Below are 18,749 nucleotides of genomic sequence, written 5' to 3' on the forward strand. Positions count from 1 at the left end.
GAAAAGAACTGTGGAATTTGGCATCAGTTATGACTAAACCAGGGACCGTTTTCAATTTGTACACTCAGCATTACATTACATTACATAAATCCACTAAAATGTTAAGCTAGCATCATTTTGAATTTTTAGTCAGTTTGTAGCTGATCATGCAAAGATGTGTGCTATGTCTGTAGGCAGCATGCAATTCAACATACTGTATGTGGAAAGTAACGTTTCCAATAATACAATAATTATGAATAAATATCTACATGGGTTCTTTCCACTACCCAACCCACTGGAAATCAACAGCTGCTGACAAACTTATACTTTTCTGTTTCTAGTTTCCCCATAATTACTGGACTAAAGTAATGACATTCCCATCAGCCTCATGTGTTACTTCAAGCAAATTAGCAGATGTTTGCACACTACACACTAAACTAAAATGGTAAACATTACACCTGCTAAACATCAGCATGTTAGCGTCGTCATTTTGAGCATTTTAGCATGTTGATGTTAGCATTTAGCTCAATGCACCACTGTGCCTGAGCACAGCCTCACTGAGCTGCTACAGTAGCATGGCTATAGACTCTTGTTTGAGTTAGTAGAATGTGTTTTAATACAGCAGTTAGATGCAGTGCTTACTGTAAATCAACTTTTTAAAATCTCAACCCCCTCGGACAGCACTTAATATTCTTAGCTCATATTTTACCAAAAGAGTAGATCAGTCAGTGTTACATAGACACCACCAACAGTGACGCTGACCATGCAGTTGTTCATGCATGGGCATGGCCTCCAAGCCTCTCTACTGTATGTTTTCTGTCTTCCACCAGCAGTCTCGTTTCCTGCTCACTCTGCGTTTCTCTCTCTCACACACACACACACACACACACACACAAAGTGACGACTAATTGTGAAATCATATTGTCAAGCCATTTCTCCATCACTGCCCTCCTCCTGCTCCCCTGACCCATTTAGTTTACTATTTGACATTTTTGACAGGATTTTTTCCCCCTATTTTTATTGGGGGTGTTTGGATTGATAGATTTTTTCCAGTGGCTGCTCAGATAGCTGTGGGGAGGTGCTGGCTGCAAATGGCCTGGCTTATAGAAATGCGGGATGGATGATTTTATTTCCTTCCTGTGTGTGTGATTGAGGGAGAGGCACAAGGGGGCAATGTGGGTATTTACACAGAGGGAAGAGTTAATGACATCTTTGGAATTGCACTGGAATGGACTGGGTAATAGTTAGTACATTTAGCATAAACAGCAGGATTTTTTGGTGGGTTTTAAAGTGAATCCTTAAGAAAGCTCCAGAGGGTCTCCAAGAAAAGGAGGAGTCATTGAAAATAACAGCTGACTCTTTCATTGAAATGTATGTTTTACTCATGGATGTATTAAGATGTATTAACTTCTCCTTGAGCGAGACTTGGTTAGACAGAATAACAAACAGACGAGATCAAGCAAAAGGTAAAGAAAAAAGTTTTATTTCTCTGTGTGGTCCTTTCCATAATGTTGTCAGACACTTATAATAACAATCTGAGCCCGTCAGTGGTAAAAAACAAGCACTTTTATTGGACGTATATGGCACTAATGCCCCGTCAATGTACATGCTGCTGAGGCGCTCTCACTCAGTACTGGACCAATTTCAAAAATTGTTGTCCCCATTAGTGACTTAGACACAAAAATATGGGAAAATAGGGTCCAGGTTGAAAAATACAGAGGTTTCCCCTTAACCATTTTGTCACAGGCAGAGCAGACGGCCACCCTGAGTCTGTTGCTACACAACACAAGAACCACAGAATCTGAACAGCAACCCACATTAGCTTTCCTGCAAAAGTCTCCTTCTTATCTAACTTGCAAACATGAACACACGTATTGTCCTGCAGCATGTCAGTTAGCAGGCTAGATAGCTAATTAACTGCTCAGCTGCAGCACATTAAAGAGCATGTAAACATACCTGCAAATGTGGTTCTTACTCTTCAATACCACTGCTAGCAACACACTGTCTGCCCATGACTTGTAGCTACAGCAGTTTGTCTTCTTTGTCACTGTTTCACACTCTGGCAGCCTGCCAGCTGCTGTCAATCAAACACAGTAGTGGTGCGACGGATCATAGTTGATCCGTGATCCATACGGATCGCCCTCCACGGTTCGGCACGCATGTAAACCGTGGATTAATTGCAAAATTTAATGTCTCATTTAAGACAAAGTAAACAAACTGCTGTAAGTAAAGTCATAGACAGACAGCGCGTATCTAACAGGGATTTTGAAGAGCAACAACCAAACCAGCATCAAACGGGTCCAAAGTGACATCTGCAGATATTTGAACACGCTGATTAATGTGCTGCAGCTGAGCAGCTAATTAGCTACGTAGCTGCTAACTGATGTTAGCGGTGCACAAGCTGCGGGACAAGACGTGTGTTCATGTTTGTAAGTTTTGATGATGTGGACACAGGCTGTCGTTTCATTCACTACTGTGTTTAAAAGAGGAAGGTATCAGGCCTCATATTGCAATTTAATTTAACAATTGAGCATTGAATATTTTACATATTTTACGATTTTATTTAACCATTGGACATCTTGAATGTTGTTTTCATTTAAGACCATGGGCCCATGGGCCATGTTCCTTGCTGTAAGTGTTTTACAGAATATATGGAAAGCAAAGTTTTATTTTCCCCCCTCCCTTTTTCTTTTTAATGATACAAAACTATAACAATATATTAAAAAACATGTTAAAATTGCTTTTGACTGCGAAGAGGGATGATTAAATATGATTTAACTCTGACTAACAATTTGATTTATGGAGTTGTTGGGATGACTACCTGAAAGGGTTAATTCAGGGCAAAAAACCAATGTGATTGTACTTTTTAAAAACCTTTTAGAAATGTAGTGTAAGAATTATACAATGAGGATCACAAATAGAATCACAATTTTTATGAGCCACGCCAAACTCAGCAGTTTTCACTTCTTGGTGGAAATAAGTGTTGTAATCCCAGTTTTCACTCTGACCTGGAGGTGATTCGATCCTACATCAACAACCACCAAAACTTCCCTCTGTTGGCCTCCGGGACTTAACCTGCTTCAGTGTGGCTCTTTTGTGTCTAATGTGTTTCTGTTTGGCCTCTAACACATGAAAGCCTGGAGAACTCCTGGGTTAATCTATGGAGACAGATGTGTTCACGTTGTCATAGTAACCACTTCCTTTCTCTCATCCACCAGGCCAAGTTTGACAGCATGAAGAAACAGATGGAGTCCATGGAGATGGAGGTGATGGAGGCTCGACTCATCAGGGCTTCTGAGCTCAACGGAGAGATGGACGACGACGACACAGGTCAGACACACTCCTACACACGTACAGACAGTATGTGGACAAAATAAAAGAAACACCCCCGCACAGCAGTTAATACCAATCTGCCGAGACTCCTGTATGTGTTTATGTAAAGTTGCCTTACAAACTCACCAACAAAATGCTAATTGTCAGACATCTGTTTAAGTTGCTGGACACCCACACAGGTGTGTGGCTGGTTAGACTTCTCAGAACTGTGTGTGCATGTACAGGTCAAATTTGATGGACAGTTCAGTGATTTCTGTCACATCTGTTGAGGTGGAGCCACTTAAGCCTAAGCAGCTGTGTTGCATACTACTGTGTAAACAGGTTTTCAGGAAGGTGAATTGCATCGAGAATTACTCCATTCATGTTACAAAGAATGGTCTCATTGAAATGAATGGGGGACTGCATTTTTTGATGCAGTGCTAATTTCAGTTTTAACACAGCTTTACATACTAACTGTAACCATGTTTTGGTAATCTTATCCTCACATTTTCTTCCTTCTTGAAGTGTATCTGTAGTGGGACAAATGTATCATGGTGTTGTAATGGTTCTGGTAGAAGCTCAAGAAACAAGTAACTGTCATTTTTAAAACAACTGTTTTGAAATTGTGAAGGGTTTTAGAAACATCTGATTATGCACACCCTGTCATCACTTACTGTTAGCACAAAACAATACAAGAGGTCATTTTCTCAGTGATGCCAATCATCTTCAACCCAAAGAGATTCAGTTCAGAATGATGTATGATATATGATCAACAACGTTAGCTTAATTTGGTGAACAGCACAGTAAAACACGAAGACTATTCATCCATTGTATAAACTGTACATATACAAACTCCCACACAGACCTTACAACAGCAGTAATTCACTCAGCATCGGTAAGAAAAACCCAGTGTGTGTGCTTCAGTGGAGGTGCAGTAACTGCAGGGGTGGCATCTGATCAATTCTTTGACAAAAACCAAGAAAGATCCGATGTGAAGAAGTACAGTAGAAATTGATCAGTTAAAAGTGAAAAATGAAGTAAGGATTCAGTTCCAGGCACCCCGTAGGTAGACTGCCAGCTGTCTTTGTGTGGCATGCAGACTCTGTGAATGGAGAATTGACTTTTCTAAATGTCCTCTTGTTGCATAGGGTGGAACAGCTCTGCTTGTTTATACCGTAGCAAAGCTTTGATTCAGGTGAAATGAGACCGCAAACACAATCTTGAATGTGTTTTTCATGTCAGACTTGGAGCACATCCAGAATGTGTAGGTTGAGCCATTTGGAGATACCTCACAAGAGTATAGGTCTTGCCAAGATTTAGTTAAAAACATTTGAAGTTACTTGTTCAGGAAAATCAGAGAATTTGAAATGATGGAAACACATTTTGAACTGGCTATATATGAAAAACAATGCAAATGAGGGTAATAAAGAGGGGCAACTTCAAAATGAAGCTGAGCAGCTAAGTTACAGTTATTAAATGTCAACAGCATATAGTCTTGTCTTGTTGAGATTTGATAAAATCAGTGTGTCTTCATTTTGCCTGTGCATTATGCACATCTATACAGTAAGTAATATTGAGCCTCAAGCAAGAAGCACTTGTATGAACAGATTCACTCTTAAGTGTACAAGTGATTCATCATAAATTTGTGGCCTTCACCAATTTTCTTGTATTTAGAATTTTCCCTTCACAAAAATTCACAAGTGGTCCAGACTATCTGGTCACGATGAGTCATGAACAGAGAGTTTGACTTTCTCCACAAGGCAGAAAATACTCATTTGACCTGAAATCATCATTCCTAATGTGAATAAATTTGAAGTCTTTCAGAGTAAACAAACTAAAATAAAATATACAAGTAAGACAAACTTAATGCAACTTAATATAGAACTGTTCTCTAAATCATCATCATGGCTGCCAGTTTACTGAGGTCTTTAAGATGTGATGATTTTTATTGTCATATTTCAGCAGCTTCTACATCTCAGTAATAGTAATAAACTACAGCTCTCTGACAGTGTGACATCACCTACTGTAGGCTGTAATATTCTCTCCTCTAATATCTCTGTGACGGTCACATGACGCCTCATATTAGTCATGGAGAACTTTGCTTTAGAAAGATGTTTTTTAGTGTCTAACTTCATGTCAAACATTCCCTCTTTATTTCTGTCACAGTGCAGAGCTGCTCTGATAGATTCATATTTCCTAATTGTTTCAGCTCCTCTAATATGACTGCTGACACTGATAAATGTGTCTGCTGATTTCTGACTGTACCAACCTCACTTTCTTCTTTTGACTCTTCGGGAACAATTTTTGTGAATGAACACACTAACGGAGCGGAACAGGTCCACTTATACGGCAGTTTAAAGGACGGTGATGATGCTAATGATAAGGTGTCATGAACGCACATTGTTTATTTAGTTAAAAGAGTTTGGTAAGTCTGACTTGGAACACTCAAAACAAACATCAGAAAAAGACCCAATATCTTTCTATACACTTGGGTATAAAAACAGAGACAGCAGTGGAATTCCTTTGGAAGGTTTTGAATCAAGGTGTATACGTCCTAAAGACCATGTTGGATATGAAATCGGATGTGTTGTTGGATATGAGATCAACTGTTATCTGGTCCAATATCTGACTTCAGGTTTAACGTTTCAATCTTTGGCCTTTGGAAATGTCGTGGAAGATGAAGATTTGGCAAACATATTTCATAACAGGCAGCAGTTGTGGTATCACCATGGTAATATTTATTCTGTGTTTTGGGGGACAGTTTCTTACTTTTTGAACCTGCTAAATGTGACAGGAGGAGAATGGAGGCTGAAGTATGAACGAGCCATCAGAGAGATTGAGTTCACCAAGAAGAGACTGCAGCAGGAGTTTGATGACAAGCTGGAGGTGGAGCAACAGAACAAACGACAGCTGGAGAGGAGGGTGAGTGATCACACACACACACACACACACACACACAGACTTCCGCTGACATACACCTAAATAAATCTATTACTGTAGTCATTGTATCTCATCTCTGATAGAATGGCTGCAGTACAGCTTGACTCCCAGTGTGTTTAAGAATGATTTGATTTTGATTTGAAGTAGTATAGAATCAAATAATAATAATATAATAATAATTTTCAGTACACTTGTTGTATGGTAAAACTATTAAAGGTTATGAGGTGTTGATAGTGGTTATTAGGAACATCCATAATTTAAAGAACTAAGAATATTTTTTATTTTAGGTTTAAGTTCTTGTTCAGCTGAAAGCGCTTCAGTCGTGTTTCTCAACAGTCCGTCTCATGTACATCTGACAGAACAGATAAACTGCTTTTTTAATCAATGCAGCTGTTCACACAAGCCGCGTAATGACTCGTGTTTCACTCACACGATATACACGTAAATGTGACCTGAAGTCTATTTTCCTCCGTTTTATACGTGTAACTACAGTCATTGTGTATTGGGCTCTGAGCACTTCCAAAACACGGGTGACCTACACTCAACACTGCACCTGAACGCCTCCAGTGTAGACACACAGATGGAGCACTCGTTGCTGCTCTGCTAACGTGCCGCTCAGGCTACAACTCCTGTGTAGACATGGCATCAGTCCTACTGTGTGTAAGAAACATGACATTAAATAGTCAGTAGTATTTTTCTCAGCAGCAGATAGGGGTGTATGAGAATTTTTGTTAGGGTTAGGTTTGAATGAAATGACCCTTTGTGAATTTGATTCACACAGTCATTGTCCCCAGAGAATGAATTGTAATGACGCTGATCACCTCACCGTCATCCAGCGCCATCATCAAATTCAAATGTTCAATTAGTCCAGTGACAGGCTTTTCAGCATGTTAAAAAGTTTTTGTTTTCCACCTTTAATGTTTTCTATGCGTTTATTTGTGCAGATCAGCGACCTGCAGGCAGATAACGAGGAGTCCCAGCGAAACATACAGCAGCTTAAGAAGAAAACCCAAAGATTGACGTCTGAACTGCAGGACACCAAACTTCACCTAGAGGGCCAACAGAGCCGCAACCACGACCTGGAGAAGAAGCAGAGGAAGTCAGTCCATGCACGCATGCACACACACACACACACACACACATACATACACACACACACACACACACACACACACACACACACACACACACACATACATACACACATACATACACACAGATAGTCATGTCTGAGCAGGTATCTTTAGGCACACGTGACTTCACACTATTGTATTACCTTCCTCTTCTGAGTGTGTCAGGTCCAGTGGTGTTGCTGTTGTGAAATAACTGTAAAGGAAAAACTATATTGTGTTCCATATTGTTTATAGTGTCAAGCTGTGCAGAGATAACAGACAAAGCTCCAGCTCATTTGTCGAGTGAGAGAGAGAAGAGACTACTAGCAAGGGACATAGACTGTAGCCCTATGTGTTGCTGAACATGCATGCCTTAGTTAAAACAGAGGAGATATACTGTGTAGGATCTTGTTTGTGACCAGCTCAACACATTTGAAGTGATTTTACTTCTTTTATGAACTTCAACAGAATCTCACACTATGAATTTTGCTCCTTAGATGTTATCACAGAATAGCAGTAGATCTACTTCATTAGAGTGCTTTGACAGTGTTAATCAGTGGTGTGTGTGTGTGTGTGTGTTTGCATGCAGGTTCGACAGCGAGCTGAGTGCAGCCCAGGAGGAGGTGCAGAGGGAGAGAAGTCTGAGGGAGAAACTGGCTCGAGAAAAGGACATGCTGACCGGAGAGGCCTTCAGCCTCAGACAGCAGCTGGAGGTGTGTATCTGTCTGTCCTAGTGTGTGGCACTTGACTTGGATGTGATGTCTATTTTTTCATTTGTGTAATTATACATAGTTTGGGATTGGCAGTGATCCTCCCTGTGGTGGTTAATCATCCCTCAAGAAGTTTGTTTTCATGACACCACTTTAAGATTTATTGAAGCAGCTGAATTCAAAGTAGTCCTTACACAAATAAGGACAATACTGTACTATAATACCATATACTACCTTATAAAGGGATTCTCTAACAGCCTTCAGTGTAAAAAATAATATATAATAAACTTCCAGAACCAGTTAGGCAGGGAAAAAACAAACATAGTCTCAACTCAACGTACACCTACTAGGTTTGAACTGACTCCCACAGCCTTCATCAGCAGATGAGGTTGTCATGCAGATGGATCTGCTGTAGCTGCTATGAGCCCTACTCTACTCTACCAAGCTGCCATGTCAACAGATCTATGTCCATGAGAAAACACCATCCACTAATGAAGACTGTGTGATGCCGTTGAAAGCTTCTGTGCAGACTGCTGATGAGGGCAAAAATCCTGCAAACACTTCATGTGATCTTAAATAATAAAAAAGAGCAGGCTCATGTTTCTCCTCTATGTTTCATGTAGAGTAGAAAACATGGAATTCATGGAATTGGTAATATCAACTAGACTGGACCTGCAGTAAAAGTATACTTTCACACACATCAGTGTCCTGTTAGTAGCTTTCTTAAACCTGGTTACACTGTCTTTAGGTTACATCCATACAGCAATGTACACAAGTAATTAACTTTATGGAAACAAGATAAATAGATAAATAATAATTGCAATCAGACATTCTGTAGAAATCATTTAGAGCTACTGTAGTAAATAGTAGCTCTATTAGAGATCAATCAGAGATCATTTAGTCTATCTATGTGTGTCAGAGATCAGGCAGGCACTATTTGCTATGTGAATTTCCACAGAAACCTAAATCATTTTTGCAAATGTCATAGGAAATAGTCTCAAAACTCTTAACATACAAAAAACTGTGTGTAATTTTAGAGAGGTGTTGTAAACAGTGTCTACTCCATGTATAATAATAATACTAGTATTAAGTGACCTATTTATTGTAAATCCAAGATGTCTTTTTAGCTGCACAGGTTAGTCAAATGGATAAATCAAATACCTTGTGCTGCATTTTCTACATATTTCCTTGTAATTCAGGTTTACACTGTGCATGTCCACACACAGTGTTTGTTATTATAAACACACATCTCGTAAATCTTTTTTGGACTGTGTGTGTACACCGTGTTGCTACCTGCTGAGCAGAGTAAATAATTGCTCAGCCTTCTCTCATCACATGTGTGCATCTGTTCCTGTTACATGTTCACACTGTAATTTCCTGACCCTCCCCTCTTCTCTGTTCGGTGCTGCAGGACAAGGACCTGGAGGTATGTGCAGTCAACCTGAAACTGGACCAGCTGGAGGCCGAGCTGCAGGACCTCAACTCCCAAGAGTCCAAGGATGAGGCATCGCTGGCCAAGGTCTGCTTTTTTCTCTTTTGTGATTCCTCTTTGATTCCTATTTGTGAGGTTGTGTTGTAGCTTTGTAGAGATCTTGTGGGTTAAACCACTTCTATTAGAATTACAGCCACTGAGATCCAGTGTGCACTACAAATATGAATCCACAATAACAATTGTTTCCTGACTATTCAAATGAAAAGACCTCATGGAAATGATAACTATAACACATCTGTACTTGTTGTTTAAATTATTAAATGTATATTTTGGGAGTAAAATCTTTAGTTTTACTAAATATGTTGATGTTGTCATTCAGATGAGGAAGCAGCTTCGTGACATGGAGGCCAAGGTGAAGGACCAGGAGGAGGAGCTGGATGAGCAGGCTGGCACCATCCAGATGTTGGAACAGGTACAGATAAAAACACAATGCTGCCATAACAGAACAATATTCAAAGGAATATTAAAGCAGGTAGTGTACAGTGGGTTTATCAAAGCTTGAAAACAGCTGCTTGCTGCTGCTGAAACCAGACGGATGAGAGCTGTGAGACTGAACCAAAACAGTAAATGTGCTGCAAAACCAAAACAGTGAGCACACAGAGATTAAAACAGCTGTAGAGCTGAGTGGAACTGCTTGTTTATGATCATTCTTTGTGGGTTCATCACAACGAACAACACCTTTCATATTACACAGAGTCATTTGATTCAATGTTAACATAGAAAAGATTGATGCATGTAGCTTTAAAGAAAAAATGACAATGTTGTTATTATCTACACACCCTACTGTCAGTTTTAAACACTCTTTCCAGTCAGCACCCAGTGTTCTCTAGTTGGTAAATGCCAGTGTCTGTGTCCTGTAAGTGTCAGCACCTCTGAGTGATGGACTGTTGTGTTAATGGTAATGTAAGTAAGTAAGTAACTTTATTTATATAGCACCTTTTCGAGAGCACAGGCAACGCCTCACAGAAGAAATAAAGCATAAACATACATACAGACATAAAACACAATAAAAAACAAAAATAAATAAATAGAAAATAGAAAAATTACAAAAAGGCAAGTCTGAACAAATGGGTCTTGAGCTGTTTTTTTTAAAGTGTCCACAGACCTCAAGTCCAAAGGAAGAGAGTTCCAAAGTTTAGGAGCCACAACCTCAGAAGTCTCCTTTAGTTTTAAGCCTCGATCAAGGAACAACCAGCAAACCTTGAACCCTAAAGACCTGCTGATGACATAAAGCTGCAGTAGATCTCTAATGTAGGCAGGTGTCCGACTATGGTGATCTATAGGTGATCACGGGGGCGTGAGACGGGGCAATACAAAAGCATGAATCAACATGAACATGTGGGTGTGTTGTGAATATTTTACTGACTGTGTTCAAGTTTGACTGAAGTATTACTGCCTTTGACAGCTACATCCATGTGACAGCCCTCTTCAGGACAAGTGTTAACTGATAATACAGGTGCTGTGCTGTAGAACCTTTTAGCCAAATAAAATGCAAAAAGAGCCAGAAGGATTGGCTCCTTAACAAATCATAGACCCTACATTAATATTATACTGATATCATATGAAAAAGATTCCATAAATTCACACGGTAGGAAGAAGTTAGGCCACTATAGTTAGGGCTGTTTCAAATATGAATGACTCCTTCTATTACTGATAATAATTACAATGATACATACACAGAAACAGCTAACCCTAACCCTACACTCACCATCACCTCTGCAGGTATTATTAGTTATTATTAATCAATGCAGAGTGTCTTATGTATTGAATCTGTGTGCATTGCATTTCTGTTTGCATACAGATTAAACAAATTCGATATACTGCAATATGCGACCATGTGAGAGTATGAGAGAAAACATGAGAGCAATATTTCCCAATTTTCTCATTTTCTACATGTTTTTTTCATTAGCCAACATGTTACATGCTGCCTATAATTAGTGGGTAAAAATGCTAAATCACCAAATAGGAGTAAAAAGTTGTAGCTTTACCAATCACTAAGAATCCAGAATGGAAAAATGACACTCTGGATATCCCTCATAAGAATATATTTGAACAAACTAATAACATGGGTGTAACTGTAAATGTATGAACTAACATCAGTATTCATAAAAATATAAATAATTATCAACTACTCAAAAAAACAAAGAAGTCATAGTTTTTACTGTCGTACCTGGACAAGGTTAGATTTGCAGATAGATATTTAACTGTTGGATAAACAATTATTTACTGTGACAAATCTCAACACTACTCAATCCAACATCCTATTTCTGTTCACTGTGCACCTGGAAAATGTATGAGCTGGACAGCATGTTGAGTTACTATGACAACAGATGAACGTAAGCTGTCGATGTCACCAATCTTTGCTGCAGCATAACTGCATACAGTATTTAACAGAGTTTTTAATATGCTGATTTTGGTGTTAATTGCATATTTCCAAGGTACCCCAGGGTGCCAATCATCCACTTTAGGAAGCACTTCTGCAAGGCACTGTTTACCTCCACCCACACCTCCCTCACCTGAGTTGTTAGATCAGAAAGAGGATGAGGGAGAAATTAATACATAAGAGCTCTTTTGGCTATGTAAATGCAATTTTTGCAGACTGATGCCAAAACATACAGTATTGCTCTGATAGCTACCATGTAGCATGCTTGTGCTTTTATATGTTGGACAGTTTTAGCTTTTCATCTAAAATCACATTTGATTGAATACATTGATGTATATGTCTTTAACTGCAAGATGAGTCATCAAAAATATTTTAATGTGTTACAGGATATTTTAATATATATTGTAAATGCTCAAAATAGATTTTTTGACAGATGCATAGAGAGCATCTTTAAATGAACGGTAAGAGGATCAGGTGGTCAGTGGTTTATAGACATTTGCTTGTTCAACAAACTGTAAATCTGTCAGACAGTGACAATATATTTTGAATAAGATCCATAACGTTCCTATGTTTTGAAGTCCAGCAGCAGACTGACCTGTAATGACTCCCCCAGACAGAACAGAAAAAGCAATGCTTTTCTCAGCCAAACTCCCTGTAGTTCTTCCACTATCAGTAGATGTCAGAGTTTATTAGCAGTACAGAGAACAACAGTGAGTATTCTGGACATACGCATGCCTATGAATAATATATGGAAATAGGGTTGAAAATTAGAATAAGGCTCCTGTAAGGCATAGTGAATGCAGAGTGTTTTTGTGTTTGCCTTTCAGGCCAAGCTGCGTCTTGAAATGGAGATGGAGCGTTTGCGTCAAACCCATTCCAAGGAGATCGAGAGCAAAGACGATGAGGTGGAAGAGATCAGACAGTCCTGCAGCAAGAAGGTAAGGAGATTCATCACACATAAACCTCACATTGTAATAAAGTTATTTAACTGTGCTGCTACTTTATCTTTTTGTTTTACAATTTAATGTCTTGGAGAAACAGGCGTAAAGAGACAGAGGTGTACTGATATGAGACAGTGACAGACAGAGAGATTAAACAACGAAGGACAACAACAACACTAATGTGACAGCAGCAGAGAAAAGTGCAGCAAATGAAACGCTGCATACTGTATGAAGTCTCTTAACAGGAGCTCTCTGTTCAGCTCCACAACACATGACAAAAGTGCAGTGATAAAATCACAGCAGATATTTCATACAACTGTACTTTACTACTTTTCCAGTTGTCTTCTGCTTGGATATTTTTTTTGTGACTTTTAATGGCTCACAGCAGTTTTTATGAGTGAAGCAGCCAGTCAAACACATATTACATAGGCCTGTTAGAGTTTCTATCTTTTAATGGCAATAATCTAGTCAAAGGAGTGTAAAAGCTTAAAACACCTGGTTTCTCATAACTCCAGGAGCTGTTTCAACTCACTCACTGCACTGATCTCTGACTTAAAATCATGACTTAACTAACATTTCCTCACATACAGCCTTCCTTCTTGTAGGGATTATTATTTGTTCCAAATATATCGCTTATCGTAGCATATCAGCATAGCATAGCATGTCACTTTTAGCTCCAATGCTTTCCAGACATGCACAACACATCTTTAACATGTCTAGCTGTAGTTTTTGCAAATTTTGCAGCCATGACAGTCAGTGTTTACAGAGTGTAAATTGTCAGATAGTGGCCTTGCCTTTATTTACCTCAACTGTAGAGGCTTTTATTAGAGACAGACCATTATTTCTAATTCCCCTTGGTTTATAAGTTATCATATTTCATTAAAACACCTCCCTATTTTCTGATATGCTCCTAATTAGCTGTTGATGTAAATTCAACACTTGTTTCAATAAAGTCAAGATAATGTACATTTCCACAGCACTGCGAGTACAGCGTCGTGTCTTTTTGCATTCCGCTGCTCTGAATTTACCTTCTCTAACAAAAATATAGTTACATGCATTCACTGACCAATTATTTACAATGCTTCCACTTTGCTGTTGTTGTTGATTGCTGTCAAGCTACCATCAGTGAAACTCAACACTTTCTGCACAAATAATTATATTTATATTTATGGCATTCCAGCAGTAAAGTAAAAAGAAAGAAAACAAAGCAGAAGACAAGGATTGATTAGTGAATGAAAACAGTATTTCTCCTAAAAAGAGAACCTCAGAGCATCAGAGCAGTGAGTATGACATGACTCAGTTGCTATACTGATGGAATTAGTGCTGTGGAAATGTACATTAGACAGAAGTTATCATGTGAAATAGAGAACAAGTCATTCTGTAATTAACTATGTCCCTAAGTATCATTTCTCACAAAATTTGATTCAAGTAAGACTGGAATTATGCTTCTCTGGAGATACATGTAAACGTCTCTGCCAACCTTTGCACTGAAGGGTAACAGTAGGTTGCAAAGTCTCGCAGAGGAAGCAAGTCAAGTAGCATCAAGCAAGTCGATTGGGTGATACATGCTGTCAGGAGGCGGGTCTGAAATGGAGACAAAACCAAATGTAAAGTTCTACATACAAGAAAAACAGAAGCAGCCAACCTATCCAAGCAACCTCATGTATGTTTGCCTACATGCTGCCCAGAGAAGCATACACAAACTGTATTCATTAAAGATTTCTAGATAAGTCATGTAAATTATTTGACTCTTTCTTGGGTCACATTTGTTTATCCATCAGCAAAACGGATCCCATTGGTGGCTTAATTGCCAAATGATATCAATATAGGAGGGAGACATGGTGGAGTAGAGGAGTGTTTTCTGGTGATGTGTGTGTGTGGGAGGCAGATTGAGTGTGTGGGTGGTTTGCGTACAGTTAGCTTTGTTACTATTATGGCTGTTAATGTTGTTTAGTATTTGTTTTGCTTTGCTGGTGCTGACTGCCCCATGACTGCCCTCCACCAGTCAAGCCCTCATTAGCCCATGCATAATTAGCTTTTTCTACAGTCACACAAGCTGGGAGCACTGACTCTACATTGTGTCTCCCAGTGACTTTTATATAGTGATGCATTATGCTGAATAAATAAATGAGGGAAATAGCCCTATAGTGTTCTCTATGTAAATCGTACATTTTATGACAGGCCTTATTAGCCTCACACAGACCCGTTCATGTTCATGCATTCTAAATACTGCCAAACACAAGCTACTGTAGACTCCACAGACTTACTATTCCAATATAATAAGACTTAACTTGACTAATCAGTAAGTGGCATCAATGGTAATTCTTTCCTTGTTGTCTGTGTCATAACTTCTATAAGATTGTGATGTCAGTCAGTCCAACATTTGGTCCACAGACAGATATTTCAACAGCAAGCCAAATAGAAAATTTCTTTTGGATAATTATGGTCCCAATAGGTTGATTGCTAAAGATTTTGTGCCCCTCTTCACCAAGACTTTCGTAACATGATATCTCCAATGAGGAAATTAGCTGTGGATATTCATTCTCCCCAAAGGATGAATTTTTAAGACCCCCTCCAAAGTTTTTAACCTTGTTAACATGTCCATGTGTCCAAACTTAGACCAGAAAGAGTGATGGAATGGCTGGCCATTAGCATTAGCTTTTAGCATGGCTAACAGACCAGCCCGCTAACCCCTCTTCTGCTTCCATGCACACCGCTTCCTCTCGCCTCTGAGCCATTGTAGTCTGCTACACCAGCAGGGCATTGTGTCCTCAGGAGCTGCAGTCTGCTGAGCGCTGCTCTAAGCTTTGGTGGAAGTGAGGTGGGAGAGTTGTTGATAATGTTCAGAAGTTGGTTGGGCTGTACCTTCTTGGCCTAGTTGCACTGGTCGTCTTATCTGCACACTTACTCAAGTTAAGAGAAGAGTCCCTAACACTCTTTACACCAGAACTTGGAGCCAGATAAGCCGCTGCACTGCTGCACTCTGCAATGAATATATTTGCATATTCATATATTCTGGACTTTTAATGAGGAAGAAGGAGTAGATGTCATTTTAAGGATTCTAAAGTGGTAATTATACTTTCTTGTGGAAGAACCATATCAGACACACATTATTGTTCCAAGCAGAGTATCTTTATACATCTTAATTCATGTCTGGAGAGGATCTTCAAATATTTTGTGTATAACTTTAGCACAACCATCAGGCCAGTATTTCAGATATGAACACGAGAATGTCAAAATTGAATGGGCACTTGACAATGACATTTAGACAGCTCATTCATGCTGCCCAGAGGATTCATTATTTCCATTATCAACACAAGATAAGTCATAATCCTATGGGAATTAAATTTGCTTAAAATATTCATGCATCAAAGGAGATAAGAAACTTTTTATTTTAATGAACCTATGGACTTTCTATGAGCATTACACCCAGAACGAGTTTTAGATTTTTGACCATGTTAGCAACATAGGAATTTAAATGACAAGGTCAGCTATTAGGTCCACCCTTTGGTCCAGACTGTAATCTAAATTTGTCCAAATATTTACGGTTCCCAGAGGATTAATCCTAATGTTGTTTCTGATGTCTGGACTTTTCATTTGCCTTGCGAGCCTCTGCTAGTAAGGTTCTAAGAATAGTCCAATAATCCCTTTGTTTTTGGTTCTGTGGAACACCTGAAATAGTTAATAATGTAATCAACAGTGCAGCCATGGACACTAACATATCCCAGAATTTAAAGCCTGTACTCTATATTGATTATTGCCATACTGTTGGTCAGCAACCCTATGTGCTCTACCATATGTAGTCCTATGTGATCAGACTGAGCTGTACATTTACTTTTTTCCTGTGTGTGTGTCTAGCTGAAGCAAATGGAGGTCCAGCTTGAAGAGGAGTACGATGAGAAGCAGAAGGTGCTGAAAGAGAAGAGAGAGCTGGAGTCAAAGCTTCTGTCCGCTCAGGACAAGGTAACTACACTGAACACAGTGGAACAGATTTTACTTTAACAACAAATTCTCCTGAAACTGTAAACTAAGTGTATTTTCCAACAGGACTTGATCTATTTTCTACTACCACCAACTAGTCATAGCATGTAAATGTTCATTTGGTATGTGCAGGGTTCAATAGTAAGAGAATGTTTGCTCTTAGGCTAGAGCACTAGTGTTGTTGAGGTGTGTGGGAGGAGATTTGGAGCTTAAAGTGGTGGTGGTGGTGATTGAAGTGTGTTGATTATACTGACTGAATCAAATATTTGTTTGACGCACTTGCTACTGGCTGTCTAACTGCAGTTAACTAAAGTCCAGACTGAACTCCAACTCTGACATCCATGGAACAGATGAGGAACATGGCCTCCTATAATAAGCATCCTCTGATCACAGCCTACAGTTTATTAACTTATAGATCACGTCTTAAATGAATGTTTTCTGATTGATACTATCTGCTTACATCATTAAATGTATGATACAGTAAAAGGATAAAATGTATTTTCAGTTATGGTTGGTAAAGTGATCTGATTTAACTCATAGTAATGGTAAACTGGATTCATTCCATCTCTGGTGTATCAGTTGAGTGACATGTCCCCCTTGTACCTGTCTCCTAGGTGAGAGGTGGTGACATTGAGACTGAGAAGCGTCTGAGGAAGGACCTGAAGAGAACCAAGGCTCTGCTGGCCGACGCCCAGATCATGTTAGACCACATAAAGAACAACGCACCCAGCAAGAGGGAGATCGCCCAGCTCAAGAACCAGGTAAGCACCTCATTTATACACAGTTTCTACAACAGTTACACAGACATGCTTCAGTTTATAGTCTGATACAGATTCAGTGGGACAGCTTTAGAGTTGTGTAAAGAGTTTTCTCCCTGATTCCAGTCTTTGTGTTGAGCCAGGCTAAACTTATCCCAAACCATTCTCTGCACTGGACGCTGATGAAATGAAAAATTAAAAAGAAGGGAAAGTAAAAAAGTTAGACTGTTGCTTCAACCCCAGCCTGTGTGTCTTTGAGTTTGGACTTCAGTACAGTAGGAAGTCTGTAGTGTTTCAAATTCTCCCACTTACCTTCACTCGACTGTATTCCTCATTCCTCCTTCTGAGATGGCTGGTCCATGGTTATTCTGAGGAGACTGCTGATTCTGATGCCTCTGTAGCATTTTAAACATAATTAATTTTGGATGAACTTCAGTCACAGAGGTGAAATCTAATATTTGTTGCTGCCACATTAGTTTGTCTGAAGGTAAAGTCAAGGTTGATGCTTTTATTGGACAGTTTAATGTTGTACAACAGTGCTGCCTCTTTGGACTTCCGTCTCCTCATGTATACAGATCTCACTATATTCCAATAAGAATGAATAAATATAAATATACATGTCAAATTAAAACAGTGTTAGTGAGGTGTATGATATTACATTTTGTTGTATTATAAATATACATCACAATGAGGAAGAAGTATTTGAGAACACTGTTGTCCCAGTAATGCACATTGAGCGTTCTGCGTCCTCCTGGTCTTGGGAGTTTGAACTCCTGAGTTCACCTTGCCTCAAAACAGTTCAACAGTTACAGTTTACATACTTTGTATTGATACACAACACAAAAACTATTTATAATATTGGCAAGGGTAGACATTCTGAAACATGTATGAATCTGGAGTTCAGCCACTGAGTAATTCAATTACTATGTATCAATGTCAAATCAAGTCCTAAGCAGCAACCAGTTGAAAATTAGGTGGAAGAAGACAGATCTAATTCCTCATTAAGCCCATGATGGAACACTGTGCCCAGGATAAATATTCACTTTTCCTCCATGTGTAAGAAGCAGCACACTTTAAGTCTTCCCATTTAGCATTTGTAAGCTGTATATAAAGAGTTAGTACATGATTACTGAGCATTAAT

General features: G+C 39.1%; 1 protein-coding gene across 16 annotated transcripts in view; it reads left to right on the top strand.

Annotated features, from left to right (window-relative positions):
• Positions 1 to 18,749, top strand: part of myo18ab (myosin XVIIIA b) — a 158,677-nt gene that overhangs the window by 111,153 nt on the left and 28,775 nt on the right. For all 16 annotated transcript variants that reach the window (XM_067593800.1, XM_067593805.1, XM_067593790.1 and 13 more), the window contains 9 exons: positions 3,198 to 3,309; positions 6,086 to 6,213; positions 7,176 to 7,330; positions 7,933 to 8,056; positions 9,465 to 9,572; positions 9,865 to 9,957; positions 12,756 to 12,866; positions 16,728 to 16,832; positions 17,465 to 17,611. In XM_067593800.1, the coding sequence (XP_067449901.1) occupies positions 3,198 to 3,309; positions 6,086 to 6,213; positions 7,176 to 7,330; positions 7,933 to 8,056; positions 9,465 to 9,572; positions 9,865 to 9,957; positions 12,756 to 12,866; positions 16,728 to 16,832; positions 17,465 to 17,611 (1,083 nt within the window). The remainder of the gene's footprint in view (positions 1 to 3,197; positions 3,310 to 6,085; positions 6,214 to 7,175; positions 7,331 to 7,932; positions 8,057 to 9,464; positions 9,573 to 9,864; positions 9,958 to 12,755; positions 12,867 to 16,727; positions 16,833 to 17,464; positions 17,612 to 18,749) is intronic.

This window comes from Thunnus thynnus, chromosome 7 (genome assembly GCF_963924715.1).
Source record: "Thunnus thynnus chromosome 7, fThuThy2.1, whole genome shotgun sequence".
Lineage (NCBI taxonomy): Eukaryota > Metazoa > Chordata > Actinopteri > Scombriformes > Scombridae > Thunnus > Thunnus thynnus.